The sequence below is a fragment of the Pelodiscus sinensis genome, chromosome 21, assembly GCF_052426305.1.
Source record: "Pelodiscus sinensis isolate ZL-2025 chromosome 21, ASM5242630v1, whole genome shotgun sequence".
NCBI lineage: Eukaryota > Metazoa > Chordata > Testudines > Trionychidae > Pelodiscus > Pelodiscus sinensis.
Genome location: NC_143072.1, coordinates 25,798,843 through 25,811,878, shown reverse-complemented (window position 1 = coordinate 25,811,878; position 13,036 = coordinate 25,798,843). Strand labels below are relative to the sequence as shown.

The 13,036-nt window shown below is 39.4% G+C and overlaps 1 protein-coding gene across 3 annotated transcripts in view; it reads left to right on the top strand.

Annotated features, from left to right (window-relative positions):
* NSRP1 (nuclear speckle splicing regulatory protein 1) overlaps positions 1 to 12,845 on the top strand; it is a 40,314-nt gene extending 27,469 nt beyond the window's left edge. For 2 of the 3 annotated variants that reach the window (XM_075904616.2, XM_075904617.2), the window contains 4 exons: positions 2,739 to 2,870; positions 3,864 to 4,071; positions 8,473 to 8,581; positions 11,262 to 12,845. In XM_075904616.2, coding sequence (XP_075760731.2) covers positions 2,739 to 2,870; positions 3,864 to 4,071; positions 8,473 to 8,581; positions 11,262 to 12,261 — 1,449 coding nt within the window. In that variant the 3' untranslated portion in view covers positions 12,262 to 12,845. Of the gene's footprint in view, positions 1 to 2,738; positions 2,887 to 3,863; positions 4,072 to 8,472; positions 8,582 to 11,261 lie in introns of those variants that run through there. The other variant, XM_075904618.2, reaches the window with a different exon arrangement.
* The last annotated feature ends 191 nt before the right edge of the window (positions 12,846 to 13,036 follow it).

The following is a 13,036-nucleotide window of genomic DNA, read 5'->3' as shown; positions in this document are numbered from 1 at the left end:
AAAGTGAGGCTCTCTAGTAACCAGCCTTAAAGAACAGAAATGATAGGTAAGCAGTAATGATATTTATTCAATTTTTTTCATCTCGTTAAGAAGATGTGCACAAAAGCTGGTTCTGTTACTACACATTTTTAGAACTGATATTTAAAAATTCACTCTCCTATGGTGATTTTCTCGATCACATCTGTATTGCAAGGTTGTCTTTACAACCAGATGTAAAAGTCTGTAGTTCTAATTGTCTGTATTCCAATTTAGGGATGCAATAGTGTAGTCAATTAACTGATAAGCAAATGCTTATAGGTTAATGCTTTAGACTGCATGCATTTCCCTCCCCGCACCCTTGCCAGTAAACTTTTTAGCAGGCTGGCCAGCATGCTGGCTTAGTTCTGGCTCATACCAGGTCTAGAGCCTACCCCTGCTGCAGCTCTGCATTTAAAGTATATTAGGAGCCAGATGGGCAGGCAGCCCCACTCAGTTCTGACTCACACCAGGTCCAGGAGCTCAGATCCCCCTTAAACAGGAGCTGCTGCCTCTTTATCAGAGGCAGCAGCACTGGGCAACAGGCAGCTGATCCGCAAGGGGAGCTGCTTTTTAAACTGGCTCCCCTTGTGGATCAGCTCCTTCCTGGCACCCCATGCTGCCTCTGATACAGCAGCTGCCAGCCCCACCCCAGGGACTATAGAATAGTTGACTAACCGATTAAAAATTCATGAGGTTACTCGACTATTCATTTAACCAGTATTTAACATCCCTATTCCCATTTAGCAAACGTGAGGTAGTAGTCTTTTACCTAACAAAGGCTGGTTTTTAACTTCCATGTTTTTATGGGTGTAATAAATTATTCCTCTTTTCTGAACAAGACTGTTCTTGGGATTCTTTTGGCTGTGCCCAGGAATAGTTGAAAAACAGCCTAATGCAAACTTTGTAACTGAAGTTTCCACAGAGCTGATATAGTTACAACACACAATAAAACTTGAAGACTTACTTTATACACACTGTAAAACTACAAGAAGTTACATTTCTTGGTGTGACATAGCATATAGTGATACTTTATTGAATGAATATTTTAAACAACTTTATTTTGGAGGGAAAATATAATATTTTAAGGAAATTAAAGATTATAAAAAAGTGATGAATTACATAATGGAGTTCTTGCCAAGAGAGTCTTGTATTGTGTCGTTGACCTGAATTTGAGCTAGACATTACAGCTCATCACTAATAGGGTCTGACCAGAAGGTTTTTAGATTCTTGTCCCAATACCGGCTATAGGGTCAGAGAACAGAGAGCTGAATGTCAAGAAAGGCCTCTCGGATCATGTGGCAAGGACACTTATACTGAGGACAGTACCAAATTGATAAGATCTTTATTAAAATTAATGAAAGAACAATAAATGATGTAACACACAGTCACAAAAAAGTAATACAGTTCTTGGACACTAGTGGTAGCACCTCTGTTCCAAAAGACTCCTTAAGTGAGCATGCTTATACCCTTCTCTGAGGACCTGGTAGTGGAAGACAAAGGACCAGATTAATCTCTGGCGTGCTGGATGAATTTGATGGTCCAGGTTAGGTTTGAATGTTAAGTAGCTAAGCTGTATTGCAAAGCTTAGCTAATAACTTGATAAGATAGGAGGAAGTGACAGCTACTACTTACACATGATTGGTTGTCGTTTTATAGTAGCCTGACTTAATTTAGGCCCAACCTCCCATGCTCAAATCCTATTTCCTCACCTCCATAAATCTTCGGGTACACTTATTCTGTAGGTTAACATATTATGACCTATATCATACATTGATTATCTCATTCCCGAAATGGTTATCTTTGACCCAACTTATGACTTCCACATTCTGTGGTCTATCCTGCGGTTACTAGTTTGTACCAGACTTATGACGAACATATTCAATTCTTTGTTTGGTTCTCCATTCAGTCCTCCAAAGCCAAGAGGGGCCAGTAGGTCATTTCTATTCCAAAGGTTATAAACACTGGAACTGACTTGCTTTAGCTAATCCTACAGTAAACTAGTCTGTAGGTTGTTTGTGTTACAGCCAGCTCGTATGAATAACTACTATGAATAAAACATACTGGAATTCAATATAAACACAATCTAAGAAAATAATATGACTAATCCATAATAGGATATGATAGAGTAGTATAGGCAAAACTAAGATTACATAAAATAGCAATTTGGCCTTATGGGCTACAGTGTTCAGGGGTACGTTGTCTAGGAGGATCAAGATACTTCTGTAAAGAGACCCAATTATAGGAAAACAATTACATAAGCCTATTGATAGGTGGTAATGTGTGTAGGATAAAATTCTACAGGTGACAGACAAATAACCTACAGGAGTATGTTTAGATAAAACAGTGTAGATAAATAGATGGACAGATTGGCTAAACTTTTTATTATTTGTATTTATTTAAAATGCCATTGTATTTGATCTAGGAATATTATTTGATGGGTAATTGTCCAGTAAGCAGTATATCCATAATAGCTCAATAGCTGTAATTATGTTTTCTCATTGTATTCTTCCTTATCCTCTTAAATATTGTTCTTATAATTACTCTTATTTTTAACTCTGAAACCAAACCAAGAACTTTTAACATAAGCTCACCGCAACTCCATATATAGTTTCCTAATAGATTTATATCATGAGCTAATCTAGTTAAAGCAAAGTGTATGAATAAAAAGTTTTAAAAGCTTAAAGCTTTATGCTTCATTTGTCTGTCTCTTATTTTTTAAGACCAAACTTGAGATTCAGAAGGCCTTGGCAGAAGATTCTACAGTGTATGAATATGACAGTATTTATGATGAAATGCAGCAGCAGAAGAAAGAAAGTAATGCCCAAGTACTCTCAGGAAAAGATGACAAAAAGGTCCATAACTGAAAATGTATGCTATCTGTTACCTCTGTATGCTGGGAATAACCATGGTTATTTTTCTTTATATCCAAGTAACCTGTTGCACATTCTGTAGCAGGGCCTACATGTGTTGAGCTCAGAATTGTGTTGTATAAGAGTGTGATGATGTAAGACTGCTGGTTCACCTGGTATTTCATGACTCTAGTCCCATCATTCTGCTGTTGAGTGGGAGGACATCAGGTTTTGTCTTCGCTTCCCACCCACAAGTTCTGTGGGGCAAGGGTCATGTGAATTTCTGGAGAGCCTGTTACAATGGGATAATCCCAAGAGAGCTTTTGGTCATTACAACAGTACTCCTCCTAAAAGGCAACCCAACTAAATAGGGGAAGAGCAGCATTATCAGATTTTGTAGCAATGAGTATACGCCGCTTCTCACTAGTCATTGGCCACAGGGAGTGCCAAGAAGCCAAAAACTAATTACATTTAATCCGTAACATGAACCAGTTTCTATAACCCAGTTCCTTATTCCAGAAAATGGCTGAATTATTGTGGCAAATCACATTTTCCATTATTATTCATTGCATTTGGTAATGAAGTGTGTCAGGCTATGGAAGGTCTAAATGAAGAGTGCATCCCATTCCCTGATAGTTGTCGCCCTCCTCAACTTCCTATCACAAGACAGAAAACTGCTGGAAGACAGGTGGTATTGAAAGCACTTCATTTCAGTCTGAGCAGCAGTACAACCACTGAAGCTAGGCTCAGATTTTTATGGAATGCAGCAACCTGTTTCATTCGTAAGGAGAGAATTCCCATGATGTGGAGCTGGGAAAAGGTTGGGTTAGTTCTTGGAGATCCTTGTCTCAGCAGTGGTGACAGTATAAACTAGCTGGACTGGCTACTGCCAATTTTGTTCTACTAAAAATTGATTTTTAGTTTTACTTAGCAACTTTCATTTGTCTTTTCTCAACTGCCTGGATGCTCTCTCATTACTGTTTTCCCCCACCTCAGCCCAAGTACATCCAACATATCCTCAAAGCAGCTGAGGTAAGGAAGCAGGAGCAGGAAAAAAGAATGGAAAAAAAAATTCAGAAGGAGCGTGAGATGGAAGGGGGAGCATTTGATGACAAAGAGGCCTTTGTGACATCTGCCTATAAGAAGAAGCTGCAAGAGAGGGCAGAGGAAGAGGAAAGAGAAAAAAAGGAAGCAGCACTAGAGGGTGAGATTGATGCTGAACCAGGATGATTCCCCCTCTAAAGAAGAGTTTGGCCTTTTGCTGTGAAAGATCAGGGTCACGGGGGTGATGCGCAGTTTTCATCCTGGCTTCTGAATTAGGCTGGGGAAAGTGGTTCTGTGGTAATCGTAGAAAGGTAGGGCTGGGAGGGGCACCAAAAGGTTAGTTTACTGAGATGGGATTAACCATCCAAGCTGTCAGTACCTTCTACATGTTTCGTTCGTCTTTAAGGTGCTACTAGAGTTTTCGTTCTTTAAGTTTTTCTAGTTACAGACTAACTCAGCTGCCACTCAGAAGCTTTTCATCCATGTACAATTCACCGTTTCCCATGCCTCCTTCCCCCACTCTTTATTCTCACTGGACAAAAAATAGGAGAGTTGGCCGCATGGTTTTGAGCATCTTTCCAACCTTTCCAGGGCCCCAACTATCATTTTTGGACACATGCCGTGGGAGGGAGGGAATATTTTAAAATTTATTTTTCCCTACTAGAAACATTAACAATAAATTAATGCATACAGCTATCGTGTCTTTTATGCACTTATTTAATGGTTCTGTATAGAATTGACTAATTGTACAAAGTCTTAATGACAGAGGAAGAAAGAAATGCTGATACACACCAGTGTGTTTGTGGATTATAAGGCCAAAACCCAGAGAGAGCACTGTGACCGTCTAATTGACCTGTATAACACATCCCATAAAACATCCCTGAATTAATTCCTGTTTTAACTAGCACATATCTTTTAGAAAAACATACAAACTTACTTTTAAAATAGTCAGTGACGATGGTCCACTAACTATGAGCCTTGCTAGAGCGTTCCAGTGGCTAATTACTCTCATTGGTAAACATTTACAGATTGAATTTGTCTAGCTTTTAACATTTGGGCATTGGCTCTTGTTCCTGTGTCTGCTAGATTGAAGAGCCTATTATCATGTTTTTGTTCCTATATTGGTCCTTAATAAACTGAACAATTCACTGCTTTGCCTCTTAACCCAAATAGACTGGACTCTATGGGCATGTTTTTTAAGCCTTTAACCATTCTTGTGCCTTTTCTCTGAACTTTCTGCAAGTATCAATGTACTTAAATTATGGACCCCAGAAGTACACATCGTTTTTCAGCCAGGGTTGTACCACTGTGGAATGCAGCAGTGATGTATCATCTCTTGTTCAAGATTCCCCTGTTTGCATATCCAAGAATTGTCTTGGCCCATTAGCTCACTGCATCACACTGGGAGCGTGTGTTCAGCTGATTAACTCCATGGCCCTCAAGTCTTTTCAGAACCAATGCTTCTCAGGAGGGAGTCACCCATCTCAAAAGTCTGGCCAACAGTCTTTTTCCCCAGATGTATATATTATGTTTGGCCATGTTACAACTCATATTGCTTGCTTGAGCCAGCTTGCCGTGCGGTCCAGATCAGGGACCTGTGCTCTTGGTTATTTACCATTCCTGAAAATTTTCAGTGATTATTTTGTTTTTGTTCAGGTCATTGCAGAGGTACAAGTAGGCTGGTACGGGTTGGTGTGGCATACCGGTAAGAAAATGGCCACTGGTATGGGTCCATATGCAGCCCAAAGATGCTACAGCAGGACTTTAAGGACCCTACTGGCAGGGCTGCCAGCGGGGCAAGGGGTAGGAAGAGGGGGCAGCTGCCCTGGGGTCCATTGGTTTAAAAGGACCTGGGTCCCTCAGTTGCCGCAGTTACTGCTCAGTGAATGGAGCCCCAGATCATTCAAATTGTAGCTTGAGCCATTACTAAAGGGCTGGCTGGGAAGGGTTGATGCTGGGCGAGACCCCACTGGAAACAAACCCACCCAGTGCTGAGTCCTTGTTTACAGTAACATTTTTAGACTGTCACTTAGCTAGTTTTTTAATCCATTTAATGTATGCTGTGTTGATTTTTATATCTTTCTAGTTTTTAATCAAAATGTCATATGGTACCAACTCAAATGCCTTACTGAAGTCTAAGTATATTACATCAACATCATTATTTTTATCAAACTTGTAATCTCATAAAAGCATCAGGATTAGTTTGACATCTATTTTCAATAAGTCCATGTTGATTGGCATTAATTATATTATCCTCCTTTAATTCTTTATTCATAGAGTCCGGTATTGGTCAGTCCATTCTTTTGTTTTGCCCAGGACTGATGACAGACCTGCAATTATCTGTTGTCCCATTTATCCTGTTTAGATATTGGCACAATATTAGCTTTCTTGAACTTCCTCAGTCTTCCAAGGCACTTTTGAAAATTGACATTAACAATTCAGCAAGCTTTTTTGCTAGCCCTTTTAAATTCTTGGATGTGAATTATCTAGACCTGCTGATTTTAAAATATCTAACATTTGTGGTTGGTGTTTTGCGTCCTGCCAAGTTACTATTGGATTGGAAAGTATTTCTTTATATGTTATGATGACATGTTCTTGTTTTCCCCAAAAACCAAACAGAAGTGTTAAATAAGTGGGTCCTCCAGGGCAGGGGCCTGGTGGGGTGGGGTGTGCAGGGGCCAGGACAAACATCCATCTAGCCCAGTATCTCCTGTCACTCATTGGGCTTCCGAGATATTTGAATTGATCTACCCTCTTGAATGCTTCATTGTCGATTTTTTTTTTTTTTAAATGTTTAAATGACTGTATCCGATTACCGTGGTTTTACATTTCTTTACATTGAATCGTAGTCCTACCCTCGTCATCATTTCTTTAGCTTTATTTATGCATGCTTACACCAACAAAATCTTGATTGAATAATCTTGAATGATTCCACTTTAAGCCACATCGATTATTTTTACATCACTTGAGGCCGTAATCAGTGGCGAACAAAAATGGAGACAGGATGCACCTTTGCCTTATCCCGTCTTAATTTAAAATGATTTACTTAATCCTGTATCCATTTAAACACAGCGTTTGGAGTTAGTGTAAAACGCTTTTAAGTTTCATCGGAATTCCATATTGCCTAACAATTTTCCACGTTGTATCCCTATTTACGCTATCAAATGCTTTTTTGGAAGTCTATAAAATTAATACTGAGCATTCCTTGAAATTCATTCCCATTTTCAGTAACTCTTCTTATGGTGAAAATTGTGTCTGCATGAGTGACCTTGCCTAAAACCAGATTGTTCCTCATGAAGAATGATATCCTCTTTTCCTTTCATCCTACTTAACACACTCCCAGCTAAGACTCTTCCTGTGATGGAAAGAAGTGTCATTCCTCTCCAAATAGAGCAATTACTTCAGACACCCATTGTCAGAAGCTGGTTGATAGTACCAGGTGTCCCTTCTTTTGGATCTCTTTCTTCTCTGTGGCTTTGATTACATAATGAACATACTTGTCTTGCCAACTTTTCACCCACATATTTGAACATTTTGGGGTGAATGACATCTAGCCCTGATGCCTTGTTATTTTTTAGCTTGTGTAAAATTTCCAAAACCTCATCTGGCAGCTTCTCTTCGTTAAGCTGAGTTGCTGGATGAGGTGTGGGGGAGGCACTTCTTTGAAGTGTTCAACCCATCTGGGTTTCCAGTAAGGATAAATTAAATGCATATTCTTTAAATGGCCAACAGTTCTTGGAAAGGGTAGGTGGGACTTCCAAAACCATAGAGCTGACTCAGTGGCCAGAGAGAGAGCTGGGCGGAAGGTGGGGGCATGGAAAGCTGTCCTGGTGATGAAAGACATGGAATTATTGGTACTTACTGGGAAGGAAGAGCGGAGGGTGACACATTGCAATGAATGAGAGGGCACTGTAATGTACCTGGCAGATAGCTGTGGGATGTGAGGAAAGAGGCAGCAGTCAGAGGGAGACTAGTAAGTCTGTGCTGCTTAGGAAGAGTTTGCAGCTATTCTCTTGCCAGATTTATAATCACATGTCCCTGAGATGAAGACAGCTGTTTTAGCCATAAGAAGCAGTAGCTAGCATAACTAGAATGGAAAATAGTTAAGCCTGGTAGATTTACTTTCTTCTACATTTTCAGTATCCCAGGACTCATCTAGACTACGGGGAATGGTCGAAAGAAGATATGCAAATTCTGCGGGATTCTGCAGAGCTTTAGAAAGTGAAAGTAGTTAAGACGTGTTTTTTTTGGGTGAACTCCCCCCTTTTTGTTGAAAGCCACTCTTCTTCAAAAAAGGAGGTTTACATAGCTTTTCGACAAGGGGGGAAGTTCGCCGAAAAAATCCGCATCTTAACTACTTTCACTTTTGAAAGCTCCGTTTTTGAAAGTGCGATTGGAAGAAGATATGCAAATTCCTGCAGAATTTGCATATCTTTTGACCGTTCCCTGTAGTCTAGATGAGCCCCCAAGCATCTCTTTCTGGATTATGGGTTTGCCATATGTAAATAGGATCAGGTTCACGTTCATGAAACTAACATAATTTTTATTTTTCTTCCCTTAGCATGCCTGGATGTGACCAAACAGAAGGATCTCAGTGGATTTTACAGACATCTTTTAAACCAGACAGTGGGGGAAGAAGAAGTGCCCAAATGCAGCCTCCGTGAAGTCAGGTAGGACATAAAATTCAGAACATCATGAAGAAACTTTACATGTAAAATCCTTCTGGAATTCAGTGTCACGAGAATCCTAGTAAGAGGGGAGTCAGAACCAAAACACTGATGGGGGAGGAGCTTGCTTTTGAGAGCTGATTACACCATCCTTTGGAAAATGAAAGCTCATCATCATGGGGTGAAAGTATGGGACAGGAGAAGGTAGGTAGCAACGCAAGGATCTTGTTTATCTGCTGTCAAGCAGATACGTACACCAGTAATACGTTCTAGCATCATTCTTAGTCCGTTTATACTTTGACATTTTTCATTTAATGTGGTTTTATTAAAAATCGTACAGTTTTGCTCCCAGAGGCAGTGCGAGAGGAAGATCGTTTTGGATTCAGGTGGATGATATTTAATGGTTGTGCAACGTAATTTTGCCACCCATTGGAAAATTGGAAAGCCTTGAGTCTCTGTCTTTTTAGCTGGCAGCATTTAACTGTACATATGAAAAAATACTTCCATTTGCTTCCCTTTTATTATGGGTATTAAACAAATCAAGAAATCATTTCTAGAACAAGTCCTTTGGGAATATTTTGAATTTTACATATACCGTGTACAACAAAGTAATTTAAATGGTACTGTGTTGTTGGACCGAAATAGAACACAGGTTGTCTCTTCTTAGAAGGGCTGGCTAGGTTTTTTTATTTTTCTGAAGGCTTTATAGCAACCAAAGACCACTGAAGGGACTTCATTCCGGTTAAAAACTAATTTGTTTGGATGTTACAAAGTCCTCAGTGATCACATGTTTGTTCTGTGCCTTCAGACTATGGATATTCTCTTCAGTCAGTGAAATTGAATGGAGTCTCAGTTGAACTAAGAGTTAGTTCTTAGCTGATGTGAGGAAGGTTATCACCTTAAAGCTACTCATTCTACGGAGAGACAAGACTTCGTGCCTGCACTTATTGTGAGGCTGAGCCATCACCTCAGAATTAAGAGGGAAAGCCAGGAGAAGACATAGCAGCAGTTCAGAATAGTTACTAGCCTACCTCCATTAGTCAGGTATAAAATAAAGTGACAAACAACAGTAACCCTAACTTGGCTAAGATTTTAAGGACCAGCTGCTACAACAATATGCTCTTTTAAAATCTACTCTGCCTCAGGGTATAGTTTCATCAGCACATTGTATTTCGTAAGTATCTTAGTGTTCATCAACAAAACTTCTGCTATAATAGTAAAATGAACTGTGCTTTTCACTTTTATCTGTTTATGAAGCTATCCATGGATTACTCTCTGATTTATCTATGCTTATGAAACAATACCAGTAGTGATTAACCCTCCTGGTATTATATTTACTCAAACAGTTCTCTCCATTTGCAACTGCTACAATTAGTTTATGTTCAGAGAAGTGACTATTTCTCAATGGTGGCTGCTTAATCAGTATATCTGCTTTCTGTCTGTTTTCAGACCATAATTATGGTTTAGAAATACGTTTTGCTGCTATGAGTCCTGTTGAATTATTAGTTAATCTATGGGAAAACAAGCAGGAATCTATTCTGCTAAATCCAACAAAACTGTCAGCTAAGTTTGGTTGTAGATTTTTATGTGTGTGTGTGTTTTTTTTTTTATTATGCTGGTATAAGGTACAGAAAGAAAATATCTAGATTTTCAGCTATTAGACAGCTTGCAGCATTGCCAAATAGAAATTTCACCTTTGACTTATAAATGTCATCATATAAATCTGGAACATCACTAAAAGAGAATAACTCTGGAATGCTACAGTGTAATTTTTAGAGTTGACTTTCCAAGACTATCCATATTTTAAACCATAGAGCAAATTTCCAGCTTAGCTAGATGGTCCACTGATTCCCAAGGAGAATTGCCACAGACTGTTGCTGTAGCTACACGATCAGTGAAAACAGACATGTAGGCTAGGGCATTAAAATGCACATTATCAGTCCGAAAAGACTGAGGTAATGTTGTTGGGTGTTGTCCAAGTTTGATATCTGAGAGTTTGTCCCGCTTGTTTTCTGATTTATTATATTTAACGAGTTACTAGTGTCGTTTTAACCATAAGAGTGAGATCTTGCCAACAAGCACAGAAAAAGTCAGGAATATTATGTTGAAATTTAAACTTTTGTAGTGTCTTATGAGGAGACATGGATAGCATGTTAGCATGAGGTGTTCTGTTTACGGCTATTACTAAAAAAGTAAGAGTTGTATTTGTAACTCTCAGGCACCAAAAAATAAACAAACCCCCAAACCCAAATCCCTCCTTTTCCCCAGATGGAATTATGTGGCATGGGTAGGATTGAGACACATAGGAAATGGTGTGCCATGTAGTAATAGTACCAGGATACAAATTTTGGTCTGTTCCTTAAATAAGTATAACAGAGCTGTAAAATTATACTTATTCTTCAAATTCAAACCCAGCAATTTTTAATGTGTTGAAAATCAAAGCAGCTGTTTTCTATGACGTGTAGAAGAACCTGATGCAAACTTTCAATACAAATCCCTCAGAATTGGAATATTAGAACTGGAAGAGTAGAGACTTTTTTAGCTTTTCAACAGTAATTTCCAGCTGCGTCGCTTCTTAACACGGTTGCTCAAGTCCCAACAAAAAATCGCCAATTCCAGAATGTGACTGCAGGCTTATGTAATATCTTTTTTTTCCCTCCTAAAAAAAATAAAAAAAATGTAGGATAAAGGAAGAAAAATCTACCACTAAGTCTGATGAATCCAACCAAAGAAATAAAAGTCCAGATGAGACACCAATACTTAAAACCCCCGCTAAGGAAGAGGATAACCCAGATGCGGACAGTGACTTAGAAAGTAGTAGTAGGGATGATGATTGTAAAAATAACAGAACTAGTACTAAAAAGAAGGAAATTCAAGACCGCTATGAGAGCAGTGACGAGGATTCCAAACATCACCAGAGCCGGAAGCACTCCACTTCATCAGACTCTTCCAGTGAAGAGAGAAGTCACCACACAAAAATCCATATAAATCATCCTAGGAGAGGAGAAAGTGGAACTGGTAGAAGGGGAAAAGATGATCAGCACAAGGAAAGGGATTATGAGAGAAGAGATAGGAACCAGGAAAAGGAAGACAGACACAGATCTGGGGATCGTACCACTAAAGAGAGCTGCAGAAAGAGGGATGAACAAGAGAACAGACAGAGGGGGAAAGACAGAAAAGAGAGAGATGGATATGACAAGGAAGGTAGGAAAGAGAAAGAGAGGGAGGACAGTTATTCAGAAAGGGAACGAGAAAAAGAGCGACTAAGAAATGACAAAGACAGATACAGTGATAGAGAAAGAGGGGAGAAATGCAGAGAAAAGGATGACCATTTGAAGGAAAAGAGAGAGAAAGATGACAAAAAATACAGGGACAGGAAGGAAAGTAGTCCTAGGGCCTCCGAAAAAGACAGACCACATGACCAGGAAAGAGAGACAAAGGCAAAGGACAGAGGGAGTAATGACGAGAGAGATTCGTGCTCAGAGAGATTTCCTGAAACAAAAAATAAGGATGCTGAGGAAGGGCAAAAAGGTGCAGAGCAAATGGGGGAAAAAACAGTGTATGTGAGCAAGTTTGCCAAACGGAGCAACGAAGAGACCGTGGTGTCAGCAAGGGATCGCTACTTGGCTAGACAAATGGCCCGAGTTAGCACAAAATCCTACATAGAGAAAGAAGAGGATTAGCTTAATTTCAGTGGCCAAAAAACAAGAGGAGACTGGTGGAAAAATCACTGCAGCAGGAAAGCATTGACGTGCAAGTATTTCCTGACTAGTTTTTGAAAACCTGCTCGGTAATTTAATAAAACAAACTTGTGATTTGAAATATTTTGATGGTCTTTGTACCTTCATCCAATCAACTGTACAGGCACGGTATTTAATTTGACTGGTTCTCTTCGTCCTGGCATTCCACACCATGGCCTCTGCTTGTTATCTCATTTGTTCAGAGACAGGGAGCTGTCTGGTACAGGTGAGAACACTTCAGTGCCAGCCTGCATGTAATCCTTATGAGTTTATACCAGTGCTGCCCCTTGTCTGTAGCAGACATCACTGTCCAGAGGCATTAACACAGAGTGTATGGGAAGGATATACAGGCAAACAACCAGAATAATAATTTAGGTGATGCTGTATGCATTGTGGTGTTTTGTAAACCAGGTAAATTTCATCTTGACATATGTGGATTTGAATGTATATAACGTATTCAAGGGTTTTTGTTTTTCTAGTGCTTGCTGTACAGAAATATTTAAATAAAATGTAAAATATGTACTATAGCTAATGCTTAGGTCTTTCTTTGATTTGTCTCATAAGGAAGCAATACTGCAGCTATTTCCACTATAAAGCTTAGCAAAGAACAGGCATCAATTATACCTTTCCACTTCATGTATTACAGTCATACCTACTTGATGTGCTATAGTTAATATGTTGAACCTGCCAGAATAAACTTGTCTTTCCAGCACAGTAG